At 48.0% G+C, this 18739-nt stretch overlaps 1 protein-coding gene across 1 annotated transcript in view; it reads right to left on the bottom strand.

Moving 5' to 3' along the window:
- The window catches only part of ASTN2 (astrotactin 2), a 357490-nt gene that overhangs the window by 235221 nt on the left and 103530 nt on the right, over positions 1-18739 (bottom strand). The window contains exons 4-5 of the mRNA XM_054283890.1: positions 16944-17093; positions 7980-8087 (exon numbers count right to left, since the gene is read on the bottom strand). Coding sequence (XP_054139865.1) covers positions 7980-8087; positions 16944-17093 — 258 coding nt within the window. The remainder of the gene's footprint in view (positions 1-7979; positions 8088-16943; positions 17094-18739) is intronic.

Here is an 18739-nt window from a genome sequence, read left to right as displayed (position 1 = left end):
ACCAGCCCCATCAGCACCAGGGTCACCATGGGCAGATTCTCCTCCACACATCTTAAACCTTCTGGCACAGCAAAGGGGGGAAAGAATTTGTGCAAACTCAATTTGCTCTCCTGGCACTGCTATATTTTTTTTGCATTTCTCTAGGCAGGGACAATTAAAATCAATGAAGTCAGTTTTGCTTTCATGTTCTCAGTGCTGAATTGGTTGAGATAAAATCACATTAAAGAAACAGCTACATATTTAAAGGTAGATATTGCCTGCACTGGAATTTTCTTTCATGAAAATCAATGAAAGCACTTCTCCTGGAATTAAGGTCCGATCTTTTTTTTTTTTTGTTTTACACTCCAAATGAGTCCCAATTTTACAATATACAAGCACAAAGGCAAATCTGAGTGGAAGGTTTCATTTTAAGGAGAAGAAGGGAAAGCAATTTTCAATACAGTGTAGCAAAAACATTATTCCTACAGGAAAAAGGGGGGGAAAAAAGTAATCATTATCTATGAAATAGTTTGTGTTGAGTCACAGCCCAGGGAGGATTGTGCTCAGCAAGTGAGGGCTGGGCAGACAGATAAATTGATTTTAGAAATGAGGAGGAGGCCAGGGTGGCAGGGAGGGCTCAGGACCTGGCAGGAGATGTCCCAAGGACTCAAGGAATTATTCATCCTGGCTGGACCTTCACCACACTGCCTGCTGTCCCACTGTCACCCTGCAGGCTGAGCTGGGATTGGGGAATTGGGCTGCAGCCTCAAAAAAAAAAAGTCCCAAATCATCATTTGCCTCCATCCATTATTATTGGAATAGATGCAAACTGGCAGAACGGGATGAGAACACAAATCTCTGCTCTGCAACAGCTCCCCATGCTCGGGGCACACCCCTCCGTGCCTCAGTTTCCCCCTACAGCCGAACATCACGCGCGACATCCACCACCCTCTGCAGCCAGCAGACAAATCCACGCTGCCACATGAATCCACAACCAAAAGCATCTTCATTTTCCAAGCAGCTCCAGCCCTCTCCCCCCTCCTGCCTGCATCCAGCTCCATGTTTATGTTCAGCTTCCTGGGAAACAAGAGGCTCGTTACCATGCGGAGGGCGACAGCAGAGCGATTAGTGAAATTTGTTACCCACATGCTCTGAACAAAATTAAATTAAAAGTGCTGCTTTGCTGTCAAGATAAGGGCCAAGCCGGAGAGATAATTTTTCACTCTCAAACACTCAATTACTCGCTGAGGCTGTATCAGATACAATCGGAAAATAAATAAATAAATGGGGAGACCCGCGCTGCCTCCAGGAACAGATGTAAAAGGCTTTATCTCCAGCGCAGTCCAGGGAAGTGAAAGCGCCTGCAGCTCCAGCAGCATTTACCTGCAGCCCCTGGTGCTGCCCAGCTCCAGCTGCCAGCAGCTCAGTGCCCCTGGAAGGGGCAGGGGCAGGAGTGAACCCCCACACCTGTCACAGATACCTTTTATGGAAAATCCTTTCCTCAGGATTTTTCCTCCTGAGAAGCTGGGAGGCCTCAGGAGCAAAATGTAAACAATGATTATCTGCTGCTCTGGAATGCAACAGGTGCATCTGGGATTGGTCTCATGTGGTTGTTTCTAATTAATGGCCAATCACAGCCCAGCTGGCTCAGACTCTCTGTCCCAGCCACAAACCTTTGTTATCATTCTTTGCTATTCTATTCTTAGCTAGCCCTCTGATGAAATCCTTTCTTCTATTGTTTTAGTATAGTTTTAATATAATATATATCATAAAATAATAAATCAAGCCTTCTGCAACATGGAGTCAGATCCTCATCTCTTCCCTCACCCTCAGACCCCTGTGAACACGGTCACACACACCTACAGCCACCAGTGATTAAAAGAGCAAAAAGGAGGCTGGAGCAGCCCCAGCCCAGCTTCCCTGCACAGCCAGAGTCCAGCAGCAATGCAGAGGGACTCAGGATGGGTTTTATGGGCTGTTGCAGTGCCTCATTGCTCTGAAGGCAAAATAAGCCATCACGAAAAAGCACCACATTTGTTCACTGGCTGGAAAAGCAGCATCCATGACGGAGAGCAGAGAAGGGTTGGGAATAAGGAGCATCCCCCACTGCCCTGGACATCACAGTGTGAGCCTGGCTGTGGTGCAGCCTGCTGGGAGGGAGGGACCCTGGTGCTCTGGGGCATAAAGACAAGATTTTTATCATGAAGGCAACTCATTCCTGACATTGGGGATCTGCAGGTCACATGGGAGCTGTGGTGTCCCCTCTGGGCTGCTCTTTCCTGGCCTCACCAAGACCAGCACAGCTCCACGAGCCATGAACCAGCTGAGTGTGCACCACACAGGCTGACCTGTCTGTCTGTCCCTGCAGAGAGCGGCTGTGTGTCCCTTCCTGAGGGATCCTAAAGGCTCTGTGTCCCTTGCTTGGTAATCCTTACAGTTCTGGGTCCCTTCCTGAGGGATCCTAAGGGCTCTGTGTCCCTTCCTGAGGAATCCTGACAGCTCTATGTCCCTTCCTGAGAGATCCTAAAGGCTCTGTGTCCCTACGTCTCTTCCTAAAGAATCCTAAAGGCTCTGTGTCCCTTCCTGAGGAATCCTAAAGTCTCTGTGTCCCTTCCTGAGGGATCCTAAAGTCTCTGTGTCCCTAAGCAATCCTAACCTGTCCATGCCATGGGCTGACCACATGAGGAGGGGATGGGCACAGGGCTGCCAGGAAGGGAGAAGCATCCCCAAGGGCAGACAGACAGCCCCAGACACAGACAGACCCATTTTTCCTTCATAGCCCTGGATGCAGCCCAAACTGACATGTTTGCTTTGTCCCCTTTTGTCCCCCCTTGACTGCCAGCAGCATCTCCCCCAGTCTGAAGGCGAGCCAAGCCCAAGGCAGAGCAGGGAGGCAATTCCCTGAGGAGCATGGAACCGTGGGGTGATGTCCTGCCTGCAGCATTCCCTCAGCTCCAGCGAGGCCAGAGGCAGCAGCAGAGAGAGCAGTGCCCAAATTTCATTCTGCACCTCGTTTAGTTCCCCATGAAATAATAACTGCCTGCTGCCTCTGGAGATGGGAGAGGATCAAAGCCAAGCTGCCTCATACGTAGTAGACTCCGAATACCTAATATTCCCTTATAAAAGGCCTTGTTTTAACCACCAAATACAGAGGCAGATCAAAGCTCAGCTTCTCATTTCTCTAACAGCCCTCAGAAGGCTCCTCCAGGCAGCCCAGCACACGCACACACGGGGCTGACACCAATCCAAGGTACATAATTGAACTCTGCTAATTTGTCAAAACCATCACCGCGTGCTGTGGAAACAGCCAGGTGCCTTGTTCACAGACACCTCAGCTGAGGAGCATCCCAAAGCCATGCCCTGCCTTCCCAGGGGTGCAGGAGGATCATCCCAAAGCTATGCCCTGCCTTCCCTTGGGTGCAGGAGGATCATCCCAAAGCCATGCCCTGCCTTCCTCAGGGTGCAGGAGCATACCAAAGCCATGCCCTGCCTTCCCTGGGGTGCAGGAGCATCCCAAAGCCATGCCCTGCCTTCCCTGGGGTGCAGGAGCATCCCAAAGCCATGCCCTGCCTTCCCAGGGGTGCAGGAGCATCCCAAAGCCAGGTCACATCCTGCCTGTGACCAGGGAAACTCAGGGCTGCACAGTCAGACCTGGAGCTGAATACATTGCTGAGCACAAGGCAAACCCCACCCCAGAATGAGAGGGATGGAGCAGCAGTGGAGTTTGTGCACAGGGCTCTGCCTCCCTGCTTTAGGGGGATTTTTGCTACTAGTATTTTCCTCTCAAGCTCAGAGTGGAAACTGACTGAACACATCCCACCCTGAAGCATCAAAGCTTTGATACTGCCCTGCTGGCCAGCAGGGGATGTGGATTCACATCCTTCCAACACTGTCAGGGTCTCTCTCACAGAGACTCAGCACTGGTGGAAGGTGAGATGACAGCCCTGGGGACAGGAGCCATCTGTGCACCACAGCCAGAATGCAAAGAGGCTCCCACAGCTCCTGGGACTCCCAGGGGAATGGGAAAGGGGAGCCAGCCCCCACAGCAAGCACAGCCTCGCAGTGCACAATCCTGTTGTAAATAGGTTGCAAGAAAAATCTGATTTCTGGAAATCCTCGAGGAGTCGGTGCTGAGGGTCAGCAGGAAGGAGCAAACCTTCTTGGAGACCAAACCTACTTGGGGTAGTACAATGGGGACTTTATGCAAGACAATTCCCTCAGTTCGCCCCCAGTGAACATGAACAAACCAGGTTCTCACAGCATTGCTCAAACACTAAGGCAGATCCAACATTCCTGGCCCCAGCTGAGGGTCACTTCAGCCTCTGAGCACAGAGCTGTACACAGCCTGACAGCCTCCCCTGGGACTTGTTTCACTTGGAAAAGCAATCTGAATTCCAGCTCCCTTGAGAATGCATGCCACAGAGCAGAGCTCACCCTGATCTGTCAAAGTGGAGAGTGGGGAGCTGGTGTGGGCACAGGCAGGGACAGTGGTGAAGAGAAGGAGTATCTCACTGAAGATTTGGGTGTGAACAGAGCACTTCTTGCATAAACCAGCAATGCCTCCCCCAGCTCAAATCCCAGAGATGGGGCTGAGCCCAACAGCAAAGACCAAGACTCCAGGGGAAGATCTCCTCTGCTTTATTCCTTACACTCTTCACCCCTATAATTTCTCTGGAAACTTTCCAAAATGTTGTCTTATATATTTACTATAAAAGTTCTATTATCATTATGGTGCAAGGATTCCATACCTCCCCAATGTTTCTCACAGGCAGCTCCTCTAAACACTGCCTGTTCTTGGTCCTTGCAGCAGCTATCTGACTTCTCTTCCCATCAATCCACTCATTTATGCCACTGTTCCTACTGGCTACAGGTGTGGCCTGTTGAGATCAGGCCTGCTCCTAATCTTTAGTAATAGGGTCCAGCTGCATCTCATTGGGGGATAAGATTACATTCTACATTACCCATACTGTGTCCCCCTACACCAAAGGCATGGTAACATCAGTGTAAGGGCATCCCACAGCCCTGGAGGCTGGGAAGGTGAGTGGTGCAGCATGCTGTGACCACAGAAGGTGCTGCCTCTTACCTCTCCATGTATTCCTGCACTGAAAACCAGGTACCAGTGGCTCTGCTGCTCCTGAGCTGCCAGAACAAACTCTCCCTTGCTGAATATTGTCCTGTGGGAATGTCTCTCTAATCTGCCTTGCCAAATCACTAGAGAACCTGCTGTCCTCCTTCTCCAGGAGACACAGGAGGCCACTTAACCAAGCTCAAATAAAAGCAAACCTGCACACCTCCTAAGTGGAAACTTCCTATGGCATCATCTGGGATCAATGCCTTGACAGTGCAAGTAATTAGGCTCAATCCTACAAAATCTTATCCGAGGAGAGAAACCCCAAGGAATCCCTCTCCTTGGACCTGATAACTACCCAAAGGCACCTGCAACGACACGCGAGCCTGGCGAAATCGATAGGGGAAGATCATTGTAAGAATTAACTGTATCTGACGATGCATCCTTCTCTATTAGAGTTACAATCCTGTCCAATTATGGATCTTGGCTGAACTTGTAATTATGAGTTCGGTGCTACGACTTCCCACTACGCTATTGCTCTGCTTCCATGAGGGAGAGGAGAGTCAATGAAAGGATAATGGAAAATTCCTTTCAAGGATGCAGCGATGGCCAAATTTATCCAGGCAGGAGGGGAAGTACAATGGGGACTTTATGCAAGACAATTCCCTCAGTTAGCCCCCAGTGAACATGAACAAACCAGGTTCTCACAGCATTGCTCAAACACTAAGGCAGATCTAACAGGCAGCCCTGTGCGACGGCGCGAGGCAGCTCTGCCTCCTGAATTCCCTTCAAACCCAGCCATCAAAGCTGCCCAGGTGAACAACAGCTTATTCACTGGGAAAGAAAGGAATTCTTCCCATTCATCTGCTCCTTTATATTTGCCCTACAAGGAAGCTAAAACCAACAACCAAAAACCAACACAGACGTCAATAAAAATATCTTTGTACCCGACATCCAGTATGAGGCTTTTTCAAGAGGCTTGCAGAGCAGCTGACCTCAAGGGGAATGGCATCAAGGCAGCCTTGCAAAGATTTATCTGCCTCTCATTAAAACACAGTTTTCCATACCTTCCCTGTGCCCTATCACCCCTTTCCCTAGTGGAAGCTGAAAAAACCCCAAACTTCAGTGACTTTTCCAAAGTACCCAAGGGCTGCCACAGCCTGCCCAGTACTCCTGAATAAGTCACTGAAAAAGCTACTCCAGCACCTGGGAAATCTGATCCCTGTACCAGCAGTGTTTTGGGACAGCTTCTTTTGTTCCTGTTTGCAACATAACAATTCCTTCATCCTGTCACACAGGCATGAAGATGATCAGAGGGATGGAACACCTTTCCCGTGAGGAAAAGCTGAGAGAGTTGGGATTGCTCAGCCTGGAGAAGAGAAGGCTTAGAGGTGAATAACTGCAGCCTTCCAGTACCTGAAAGGAGCTGGAGAAGGACATGGAATGACAGAACAAGGGGAAATGACTTCAAACTGACAGAGGACAGGGTTAGAAGGAAGTTTAAGCTTATTGGGAAAAAATTCTTGACAATGGGAGTGGGGATGCCCTGGCACAAGTTGCACAGAGAAGCTGTGGCTGCCCCTGGATCCCTGGAAGTGTCCAAGGCCAGGTTAGACAGGGCTTGGAGCAACCTGGGACAGTGGAAGGTGTCCTTGACCATAGCAGGAGGTGGAACAATGTGATTTTAAGGTCCCTTCCAACCCTAGCCATTCTAGCATTCTGATTTTATCATTTTCCCCTGAACACAGCTGTGTTTGCACCGCAACAGGTAAGGAACTCGCAAATACTCTCATCCTTTTCATCAAAAGGCCATTTTAAACATGGTGATGATTTCTCTTGGTTCTAAAACACATTAAAAAAAGAAAAAAGAAAAAAAACAGAATAATAAAATTGAAGGCCCAGCCTTTGAGCAGGAACAACTGCAGCACACCCCTGTGCATGCATGAGCTTATTCCCGTGCGCAACCATCGAGCTGATCAGAGGTGTTGAGGCAATTTCACATTCAAATAAACACACTGGAAGCATTTATGGGAATGGCTCATCATGGAAACAAATGGGGCCTCGTGCTGCTGCGGTGGGCGCCGGCATCTATCTGGCTGCCGCGCTCTGCCGGGGCCCGGCTCCCTGCACAAAACAAATGGAGGGAGCAGACCCACTGTGCAATTTTTAAATTGCTTCCCAACGGAGTTATTTCCCGACAGTGATTTTTCAAACCCAGCAGCAGCAGCAGCAGCAGAACTCGTCCTCTCCTCCACCAAACGGCTCGGGCTGAGCGTCCCGAAAAAAATGACAAAAAAACCGATACGGTGTGATGTGATGTGATGTGATGAGAGGAAATGCGGACAGTAATTTCAAACTCCAGATGATATTTCAGTTTCTTGGCTTCTCTAACTCACAAAAGAGCCTAAAGGGACTTGGGTCTACAAATCCCTGCCCCAACTCTCGTTTTGAATTTGTTCTTTTTAATTGCCTTTGTGCCAAGTGGAAGGCTGGGCAATTTTCATCCAATGAATGTTTTGCATGGGAAATAAAGGGCAGAAAACAGGAGTTTGGAGCAAAGAATTGCCAGGGTAACCATCCCTGACACCTGCACTGGTGCCAAGATGAGGACAGACACAACCACTCCCCAGTGGTGCAGCTTTGGGGAAGTGCCAGGGCAAGTGGAGGGTAACTGATATTAGAAACCATCAAAGAAACCCAGAAGCTCAGCAACATCACTGAGAAACAGGATTTATGGGAAATGGGATTTATGGCTCCTGCACGGTGCTGCATCACACAAACAGCACATCTTGGGATGTCCACACCACCACAGACTGGCGTGGCTGTCCTTTAGACTCAGGCAGTATCAGACACCATCACCCATGGGACAGCCAAACATTTCTTTTCCCCTGACAGCAGTGTGCAGTCACAGCTGTGACCGTGACTTTTGTACCTTTGCTTCGCCTCCGGCTCCGGTACTGCTCCGTGTAGAAGGTGAGCTGGGTTTCATCGTCTGCCTCCGAGCCAGAGTTGCCTTTGGCACGTCCAAACCCGATCCCACCTGCAGGCAATAGAGAGGAAAACATCAGCCCTGGCAGCTGGGATGCTCAGGAGCAGGTGGAGCCAGGAGCTCCTCAGCAGAGCTGGGGATTTTGCCAGCAACCTGCACTCCTTGCTAAGGTTCTTTGCTTGGGGTCACCAGTAGTGATCAGGAACTTTTACCATTCATTATTTCATTTTACCATTCATTATTTCATGCTTGGGGTCACCAGTAGTGATCAGGAACTTTTACCATTCATTATTTCATTTTACCATTCATTATTTCATGCTTAGGGTCACCAGTAGTGATCAGGAACTTTTACCATTCATGATTTCGTCAAAAATCAAGACCCCACAGTGACTTTAGTGATGTGAATGTAAGAAGACACTTTCTACCCTCAGAAATGGAAACACAAATGTATTTCAAGGGAGTTACAAAGAAAACCCCTGAGTGTGACAGCTGCTCTCCCCAAGGACAGCTGCATGGTGAAATGCAGTGAAATTTAGCAAACCCAGCAAGGACAAATGGTACAGGGGGAATACAGCCCTTGGGGGGCACCAGGACCCCCCTGAGGGTCTTTTCTGCTCCTCAGCACCCAATCTGCCCCATTTGCTCCCCCAGTTTGCTGTGACAGCAGCAGTCAGGACTGACAGGAGCAGGGCTGGCCTGTGGTTCACCCAGCCTCCTCCTCTCCAGATCTGGTGTGGGATGCAGCAGGAGCCCAGCTGGCTCCATCCCCAGACCCACCAAGAAGCAATGGATACTTAGAAAAGCACCACAGACTAATTGGCACAAGTCCTTCAATCTTTGCAGAGCTTAAAGAAAAGAGGCCTCTGGGGGTTGACAGTGGCCCTTTAAACTGCCATTAAAATATTTTACTGTTTTTAAAAAATCTTTTATTCTAGGCAGCAGCGCAATTTCCCCATTTCTTGGCAGGAGAACAGAAAATGAGCGGTGCCTTCTGCCCTCTGAAATGCTCAATCACGGCGATGAGAGGAGGCTGGCAGGAGCCAGAGGGACGCCAGGAGCTCGGCACGTGGCTCCTGCCCTGGCCATGCCCTGCCCTGGCCGAGCAGTGCCCTCAGGGCAGCGCCAGCAGCAGGGCAGGAAGGGGCTCTGTTGGCTCCTTTGCCCCTGGGAGCAGCAGGGAGGGTCAGTGCTTGCACACAGCAGCATTTAGGGCTTGGGCAGGCGGCTGGGGGGGTTAAAGATGCCAAACCATGACCCATCATCAACCACAAACACCACAAAAAACAGCCAGAGCCATGATACACCCACGCCAAGGGGTTTGAGAGACACAGCAGAGCGGTAAAGCCAATAAAGCTTATTTGCATGAGTGAGGAAAATCTTAATTAACCTGGGCTTCTAACGCAGGCCCATGGGCAACCAGCCAGGGCTGCAGCCCTGCTGCAAATCCCCTTGTCACTGAGCAGGGCCTGCTGCAGGGGCCAGGGCTGGGGACAGACACCAGCTATGGGAGAGTCCCTCCACTGCTGAGAGCTCGGCACTCTGACAGCATTCACAGGGGACCGAGGATGAGGGAAGAGATGAGGGTCTGACTCCATGTTTCACAAGGCTTGATTTATTATTTTATGATATATATTATATTAAAACTATCCTAAAAGAATAGAAGAAAGGATTTCATCAGAAGGCTGGCTAAGAATAGAAAAAGAATGCAATGAATAACAAAGACTTGTGTCTTGGACAGAGAGTCTGAGCCAGCTGACTTGTCATTGGCCATTAATTAGAAACAACCACATGAGACCAATCATAGATGCACCTGTTGCATTCCACAGCAGCAGATAACCATTGTTTACATTTTGTTCCTGAGGCCTCCCAGCTTCTCAGGAGGAAAAATCCTAAGGAAAGGATTTTTCATAAAAGATGTCTGTGACACAGCACAGCCCTTGCCCCTGCCTGGCAGAGGCACCTGGATGCTGCCTGTGCAGGTAGGACATGGCACATCCCTCTGTCACCTCCCTATGCACCAGAGCTGGCCCTTTTTTGCACAGGCAGATGGCTGGAGTGGACAGAGGGAGCCCTGTGGTGCTCTGTGTGCTGTCACACCTATGAAAAATGCATATTGTATGATTGGCTTTTCTCAAATATTAAAATTAATATTATATGTGTTGTGTAAGAAAGTGATGCTGTATTAATTCTCTTAAGTAGTGTGTTAAATAGAGTTTTAGGTTATAACAAAATGTTAAAATAGAAACTATGCTATGGAGGATACTTTTTTTTTGTAAAGAAGGGACTTGTAGCAAGATAGCAGCCACTGGACACCTAAATCTTTCAGAGAAAAAGAATTTATTTCCCTCTTATCAGAAGAAACGAACTTCTTCGAGCCTCGAAGGTGCTGTTAGGATTCAGAGGAAAAAGTTGATTCTGACCAGACAGAATCCTGTGTTTGAATGGAATTTATGCATCATGTATGAGATATATGAATATGCAGCAGGCTATCGTTTTTAAGGGTTAATCCTCTCTTAACGTGTGTCCTTTTTTGGGCTCTTTCGGGCTCATGCTGCCCAGAAAAAGGTACCCGGACATCCATAACTCTTTGTTTCTATTGTCTCACATTGTCCTAATTCAAACTGTCCGAATTATTATTACTCTAATTGTATTGCTATTTTTATAACCATTTTATTACTATTAAACGTTTAAAATTTTAAACCCGAGTGATGTTTCACGCAGCCCTGTGAGGTGAGCGGGCAGCTGGCACAGGCAGCAGCTGCTCTGCCGGCCACGGCCCAGCCCCCTCCGGCCACTGTGCGTTTGTGTGCCGGCTGCGTGCCCGTGATGGATGGAGCTGACATGTTAAATTACTCAGGCTGGATGTCTTCAGAGAGCTGGTGACAGCGATATTGCATTTTCTGATTACCCAGCACTGAGCAGGATGTATAAATACAGCAGTTGTGAGACCCGGCGCGGGGCCCCAGCCTGCGGAGGAAACGTCTCCTCTGACCCAACATGCAGTGCCAGAGGTCAGCCTGGCAACGCCAGCCTGGGGCACGCACCAAGGATGTGCTTTTACACCTTGGTGCCATCGAGGATGCTGGACCACATCTTGGCGGTGGTTTTGAGCATCTCAGAACCCAATCTGGAGGACACAGGGACACTAATCCACAAGTAATCCTGCCAAGAACATGATTTCATGTTTAACTGGCCCCAAAATCTGACTAAATTAGCCCAGTGAGACATTTACAACTGGGGCAATGCCTCCTTTTCCACGTCCATTACCAGCCTTGGTCACAGGCTGCTCACCAGGGCACGGGCCTGAGAATAATCACGATGGGGCCAAGGATGCTCATGAGCAATTACTGATAAACAAGGACAGCATCCAGGTAAAGCCAAGCAGTCCTGCCTGGTCAGCATTTCCTTTCCTTCCAAAACAGGGAGAAAAACACCCAGTATCAGAAAACTAAAAGACCCTAATCACTGCCATCAGTTACAAACTGGAATAAGATGCTTTACAGACAGAGAACAGGGAAATGGCAATTTTGAAGGGCTGGATATCAGTAATGCACTGACAACCCTCTCCAGCAGCTCTCACAGGGAGATACTCCCTCTTTACACCCAGTTTACTCCTGCTTTTGAGACTGGAGAAAAAACAAAGCTCCCCTTCCTCACCCAACCCATCTCCTGCCCAGCTGGTTCAGCAGGCAGTGGGGCAGGGGAGCTCCAGGAAGATGCTCTTGTTTCTAATCCTGTTTGCAGATTTACAAGCTCGTTAATCCCTTCAAATAGATCTCAGCTCAGGCAGGAGCCAGGGCAGGGTGCTTGTTTTGAGTGTGGCATTAATTTAGTGGGGAGCAAGGCATGGTGCCAAGGCAAACACCTCGTTATGGTGTAATTAAAGACGGTCCCGTTAATGCAGAGTGGGGATAAGGAAATAAAATTCAGGAACCAGAGTCATCCCCAACGACTTTTTGTTAGCTGAAGCCACGTGGATATTTTGGATATTTTTAAAAGTGAGATTTTTGTCTTTAAAGAGGACATAAAGAACAAACATGACATTTTTAATCCTTTCCCTGAAGCCAGGAGGTCGCAGAACATCTCAGGGAAAGAGCTGTAGATGTAAAAGGAATCAAAACTGAGTAAAAATAAAGAAATAAGTAACAGTAGTTGTTTGGATAACTCCTATCTGAGGCCAAGCTGACCTCAGCTACTTAATCCTGCAAAGTTGGATGTTATAATGGAAGTGGAAGCTTAGTTTTGTCCCCAGCAGTGCCACCTTGGGTGACATCTTTGTGATCCCTCTACCCTGCAGCCACTATCAATGGAAAAATGATTCTCTGCTTCATTTTACTCCAGAAAAAGGGCAAATCCCTGTAACTATCACAGAATTAAAGACCCACAACTTCCCTCATCGACCACATTGGGTTCACCCCATTCCATGTTCATTCACTCCATACAATATTGCTTTCTGGGGGCTCAACAAGGCCCTGTGTTCCCAGGCTTCCTAGGAAAATCTGGGTGAGGAATGCCCTCCCCGGCACAGCACTAGGAAGTGCTGGCAGGGCAATGCAATTAGCTAAGTGGAAATTCTCAGTTCAATTACTTTAACCCTGAAAAGAACACCAGAAAACTGACATTAAAAAAAAAATCAAATGTGGTCAGAGAAAGATAAATTAGATGCAGATTTAAAGAGAAATAAATAAATAAATACGCAAACATTTTCTTTTGAAACTTACTCAGTTAACCCCAAAACCATGAAAGTATAAAGAAAAAAGGCCTTTAAAACAAAGCACCCTGTGGCAGGGTGTGTTCACACCTGGCTTCACATACAGCTGAGGAAACTCTTCCTCCTCCCCAATCTTCCTTTTTCCTTCTGTCTCCACCCAAAACACCCCACCAGTGCAGGAGGTGCAACAACCAGGTGTCAGAGCCACTGTGAATATCTGGGATGATGCTGATCCCAGACAGCAGCCCTTGCACAGCCTGGAGGGTTTTATTTTCACCAAGGAACAACTCAAAGAGCTGGACACGATATTACGACTCAGGTGAGGTGAAAGCTCCCAGGTGAACTCCAGAAAAGCCTCACCAGCAAAATGTGATGCTCCACAGGCACCACAGGGCAGTCAGACAGGGCAAGGTGAAAGCAGAGGTGCCCTGGCAAAAGCAGGAACCATAGATGAGCCCGGCTGAGCCTCATCTCTCCTCCCTCAGGCAGCTTTGGCTAACTCAGAGCACAACCAAGACCTCCACAGCACAAGAGCTGCATCCCCAGCAGGCAGCACATCCCGATGAGCAGCGCATGGCGTCTCAGGAGAAGGACCATTATGGGTTATTTCTTCCCAAACCCAGAGTGTTTTTAAAGCCCTGCCCCAGGAGAGGGCACCAGACCCCCTCTCTGAGCGCCTCCCAGACCGGGGCTGGGCACACAGCACGGTGCAGCAGCCAAACCTCAGCCCCTGCCCTGCTGCTGTCCCCAGGGCATCGCTCCCCCATTCTGGATGCTCTGGGGCTGCATTTGAGGATCAATAAACGCTCTGGAATGCAACATCCCTCCCTCCCTCCAGGTCTGCCAGCCCCCAGCAGAGATCTCTTCCTTCCAGCCCTCCCCTCTCACCCTCAGCTCTCTCCATCCTCACTCTCCCTCAATTATTTATAAGCTCTGAATGTGCTTCACTCCACAGAAGTGTTTAGGGAGAAAGGTTGTATGAAAGAGTCATTAGACAAAATAAAGTTATATGGCATTGTAAATAGAGAGGGTGGTGTAGTTTGGTGTTTTGTTTTTGTTATTTTTTTTTAAGTCAATCTACTCGGGGAAACAGCACCTTTCCCAGAGCTGCTGAAACACTCAGGGCTAAATCAGATTTAATGAGGAGCAATGGGCAGCAGCTTATGCACACTCAGAGCAGGGAAGGAAAGCAAGGCAAAGTTTATCCCAGATTTGTTTCCCTTGGGCTGAGGATCAGGCTTGGATGGTTTATCCCATCCTTCTGAAGGAATAGCACTCAGAAACCCTTTCAGGGCCTTTCCATAGAGGAGGAAATCCTTCTGCTGTGTGCAGTTCCTGCAGGGAGAGTGCTCCAGCTGTAGGGCTTTGATGAGGTTAAACATTAATTAAATCAAACCACAAGAAAATAATTACACACATGCATCCATCAGGCTGACTTGTCACTACTCAGAAAGAAAGTTGGATGCAAACTCCATCAGTGGAACTGTCATGAGGCCGTTAGGAGGAAATGAATGGATCCCAAATGGACAATTTCATTTAGGGGGAGGAAAAAACAACTCTCATGGATTGCAATGGATTAATGAGGCAAAGGGTTTATGCTTGCCACTGGATGGGAAATGTAAACATCCCGAGTTGTGGTATCATCCTTTGCCCTGAGGGGCTGTTTGCACTCCAGCCACTTGCCTGCCCCAGGCACGGGTAACCACAGGCTGTAAAAACAAAACCTCCAGTGTGACCGTGTTCACAGGGGTTCTTGGATCAGGGAAGAGAGGAGGATCTGACTCCATGTTTCAGAAGGCTTGATTTATTATTTTATGATATATATTACATTTAAACTATACTAAAAGAATAGAAGAAAGGATTTCATCAGAAGGCTAGCTAAGAATAGAATAGCAAAGAATGATAACAAAGGTTTGTGGCTCAGACAGAGTCTGAGCCAGCTGGGCTGTGATTGGCCATTAATTAGAAACAACCACATGAGACCAATCAGATGCACCTGTTGCATTCCAAGCAGCAGATAATCATTGTTTACATTTTGTTCCTGAGGCCTTTCAGCTTCTCAGGAGGAAAAATCCTAAGGAAAGGATTTTCCATAAAATATGTCTGTGACACTCCAGCACAGAAGCCAGGGAATGGGCAGGGAATGGCACGGACCAGCTCAGCAACAGCACCCAGCCACGAGCTCTACAAGCAAAAACATATTTAAATTAAGAGGAAAAAAGGATGGATGGGATGGGGCTGTGCAGAGCGAGATCTCCACTGGAGACAGAGGGACTATCTGGCTTTTTGGGGATTTCTGAGGTCTGAGAGCTTAAAATCTCCTTTTTAGGGTGTGCTGGTGAGGGATCCCTGTGGCTGGGGACTCTGGGAGCCAAAGTCCTCCTGAAGCCCATGGGGCGCATTCTGCCTCAGGCTCCTCATCCCTCACGGACTCTGGGTACAAAGCACCCTCATTTTCTCATACTGAGGAAACCAGTGAGGAGAGATGGAGAGAGACCAAGGGTGCTCTTGTCCTGCTAATTAATGACTTTCCCATGGTCACTAATAGGCAGAGGAACCCTGGGGAGGTGGGAAATGGGGTGGGGGTGTCTCCAGAGGCTGGGGACCAGCCAGGCTGGCTCAGGGCCACACTCTGCTCCCGCTCAGCCAGAGGCTCTGCCTGCAGCTGGGCACTGTGCCTCCTCCTAAACTCAGCTGCAAGGATTAACTGACTTGTTCCATTAGTGACCAAAAAGCCTCTTACCTCCAGCTCAAAAATGAAATAAAAAACACACACAAAAGAAAAAAAAAGAAAAAAAAAAAAAAAAAAAGAGATTGGAGCAGGGAATCAGGGAAACTTTCCCTGACAGTCTCCGTGGACCCTAGAGCACCTGCACCCACACTAACGTGTATTTGAATAACTACTAGGAAACAAACCAAATAATTTAAACCAGTTAAAGAGTCAGAACATTTTCTTCACACTAAGTAAATAATTTATGGGCAGAGCTATAATAAAAAAAAAGCCCTCTCCAGGCCTGTATCGCAGGAAAACATATTAGGAATAAAAGATCACATTTCAGACTCATAAATAAATGAAAAACAAAGGTTTTTCTTTTTTTTTTTTTTTTTAGAATAAGAATAAACAGAAAGAAAAGTATTTCCTTCCCAGCTCCCAGAGCTGACACAAAGACCCTCAGTGCACTGGGCAGATCATGGCCAAGGGACCTTCATCTCCATCACCCCTGAAGGGATCTGATTTCTCCTCCTCCTCCAGAGATGGAGATGTGGATCCAAACCCTTGGCACTGCCTTTTGTGTGGTACAGCCTTTAGACCCATGAATGCTGCACTCCCACTCTCTGTGTAGCTCCTAAAGCCCCCAAGCACTGGGAAAGCAGAAAGAAGAGATCTCCCAATAATGTGAGTGACAGCCAAATTTAGTTTCACCCCTTCATGAAACTAAAACCTGACAAGAAACTGTTTCATTGTGTTTTAGCTGGGGCAGCTGACAGGGACTCCGAGCTTGCAGCAGGATCCCTTGGAGGGGACACGATGTGACACAACTCACAGGCACCTCCACCAGCCCACCCACAGGATCTGTGTGGGGTTTGTCCCTCTCTCACCCCACCACAGAGGAGCACTTGTCGCAGACATTTTTTCACAGAAATCCTTTCTTTGGGACTTGTTCATTTTCTGGGAAGCAAGGGCCCCCAGAAAGAGAATGTAAACAATTGTTATCAGCTGCTGTGAAATGCAATAGGATTGCACTTGTGATTGGTTCATGTTCCCATGTTTATAATTAAAGGCCAATCACAGGAGCAAGCTGGGGACAGAGTCCCTGGACACAACTTTGTTATAGATTCTTTCTTTTCTATTCTTAGCTTAGCAAGCTCTCTGCAACTTCTCTCTTTATTCTATTTAGTATAGTCATAATGTATTATATATCATATATCAATAAATCCAGCCTTCTGATCAAGAAACAAGATTTTCGTCTCTCTCTCACCATGGAGACCTTCAACAGGTCCCTGTAATATGCACTTCTCCATCTTTTGCTTTCGTCCATGTAAGACCATGTGGGCTGGGGTCTATCCTAGCCAGAGTGGACCCCAACAGCCCGCTGAGTCTTACCCTGGGGATCTCCCACAGTGGAGTTTAGAGTTACACACTAAGGAATTGTAAAACATAAAAGACAAAGTCCCAGGGCACCGTGGCCACGTACCTCGGGGCCGGCTGCGGCGTTTCCGTCTGCCCACGGAGGTGCTGCGCAGCGCGGGCTGCAGCTGCCCGATCTCGATGGGCGTGTTGGTGCGGAAACTCTCCTTGAACTTCTGCATCAGCGACTCCACCGTCTCCTGCGTCACCTCGGGAGCTGCAACACCAGCAAAGGGGCTGTGGTTACAAAACAGCTGCCACACCGTGTCCCCTCTGCCCATGAAACCTTTCCTTGGGTAAGCTGGGGCTGGGTCCTGTGGGATTTTCAGAGTCCCCCATGGCAGGAAGGAAATGATGAATCTGACTCCATGTTCTTAGAAGGCTAATTTATATTATATTATATTATATTATATTATATTATATTATGTCAGGTCACCTCACGTATCATATCATGCTATGCTATATTGTATTATGCTATGTTATATTGTATTATATTGTATTATATTACATTATGCTATTTTATATTATGTTATGCTATATTATAGCATTTGATATTATATTATATATTATGTTATATTTATATTAAATTGTTATATCATATTGTATCATATATTATATCATATTATAGTATATTATATCATATTATAGTATATTATATTATACTATATTATGCTATGTTATATTGTATTGTATTATATTGTATTAAATTATATTATGCTATATTATATTATGCTATGCTATATTATGCTATGCTATGCTATGCGATGCTATGTTATGTTATGTTATGTTATGTTATGTTATGTTATACTAAACTGTACTAAATAATACAGAAAGGATACAGACAGAAGGCTAAAAGGTAATAATGAAAAACTCGTGACTCTTTCCAGAGTTCCGACACAGCTGGACTGTGATTGGTCACTAAGTCAAAACAATTCATGTGAAACCAATAAAACAGTGACCAGCTGGTAAACAGTGCCCAGTGCTGCCATGCTGGGAGACAGAGGGAGGGCATCCACCCAGCCAAACCAGGCAACAGAGAAACAAGGATCAAACTCCCTGCCTGAGTTAAATGCCAGCAGTGGGAACCATTTCAGGAAAGCTCCAGAAAGAGAGGGAGCTAAGGGACCAGCTGTGTAATGACTTTGAATTTTCCAGTATCAGGCTCCCCCAGGAACCACAGATCAAAGACAGAGCTCCCCAAAGCCCCCGACGTTTACAGCGGGCACAGCTGAGTCCTGCAGTATCAGATGCCCCAGCAGGCAGCATCATATGAGGAAAAAATATACCCAGAACAGAGAAAGGTTCTCCAAAGACCATTCAGTCCCATCCCCAGAGCACACATCCCCCTGAGGTGCCAAGGAAGGATGCTGGGGCAGCACTGGGGTGGCTCAGCCTCCTGCTGCCTGTTCACAGGGGGAAGCCTGACCCTGCAGCTCCCTTGCCCAGCAGAATGTGTGGCAGGGCCTGCCCTGAACAGATGGAGAGTTATCCAGACCTTGGGGCTGTGTGATACAGGACTTGTGGAAGTGGAGCAGGGAGCTCTGGAGTGGCTTGCACAGCTGGGGCTTATTTACCAAAAGGAGGCCAGGAGGAGGAGGAGGAGGAGGGGATGATGCCTTCAGCGAGGTCACAGCAGTCTCATGGCCCCTGATGGCATCGTGGTGACTGTACCCATCTGGCCACCACGCTGGCACAGCCATCCTGGGGCAGCTGCTCCCACACCTGTCAGTGCAGCAAACACCAAGAAAGGGGGAGTGGGGAGGGAGGGGGTGTCCTTCATTTGGGATGATGCTCCAAATACTGCAGGAATTGGGAGCAAAGGGCTGGTGCAGCTCACTGCTCTGCACAGGTGTGCCAGCACAT

Source organism: Melozone crissalis, unplaced genomic scaffold (genome assembly GCF_028551555.1).
Source record: "Melozone crissalis strain CALT ecotype California unplaced genomic scaffold, PUWL_Pcris_2 ptg000041l_1, whole genome shotgun sequence".
In the NCBI taxonomy this organism is placed as follows: domain Eukaryota; kingdom Metazoa; phylum Chordata; class Aves; order Passeriformes; family Passerellidae; genus Melozone; species Melozone crissalis.
This window is presented reverse-complemented; position numbering and strand designations above follow the sequence as displayed.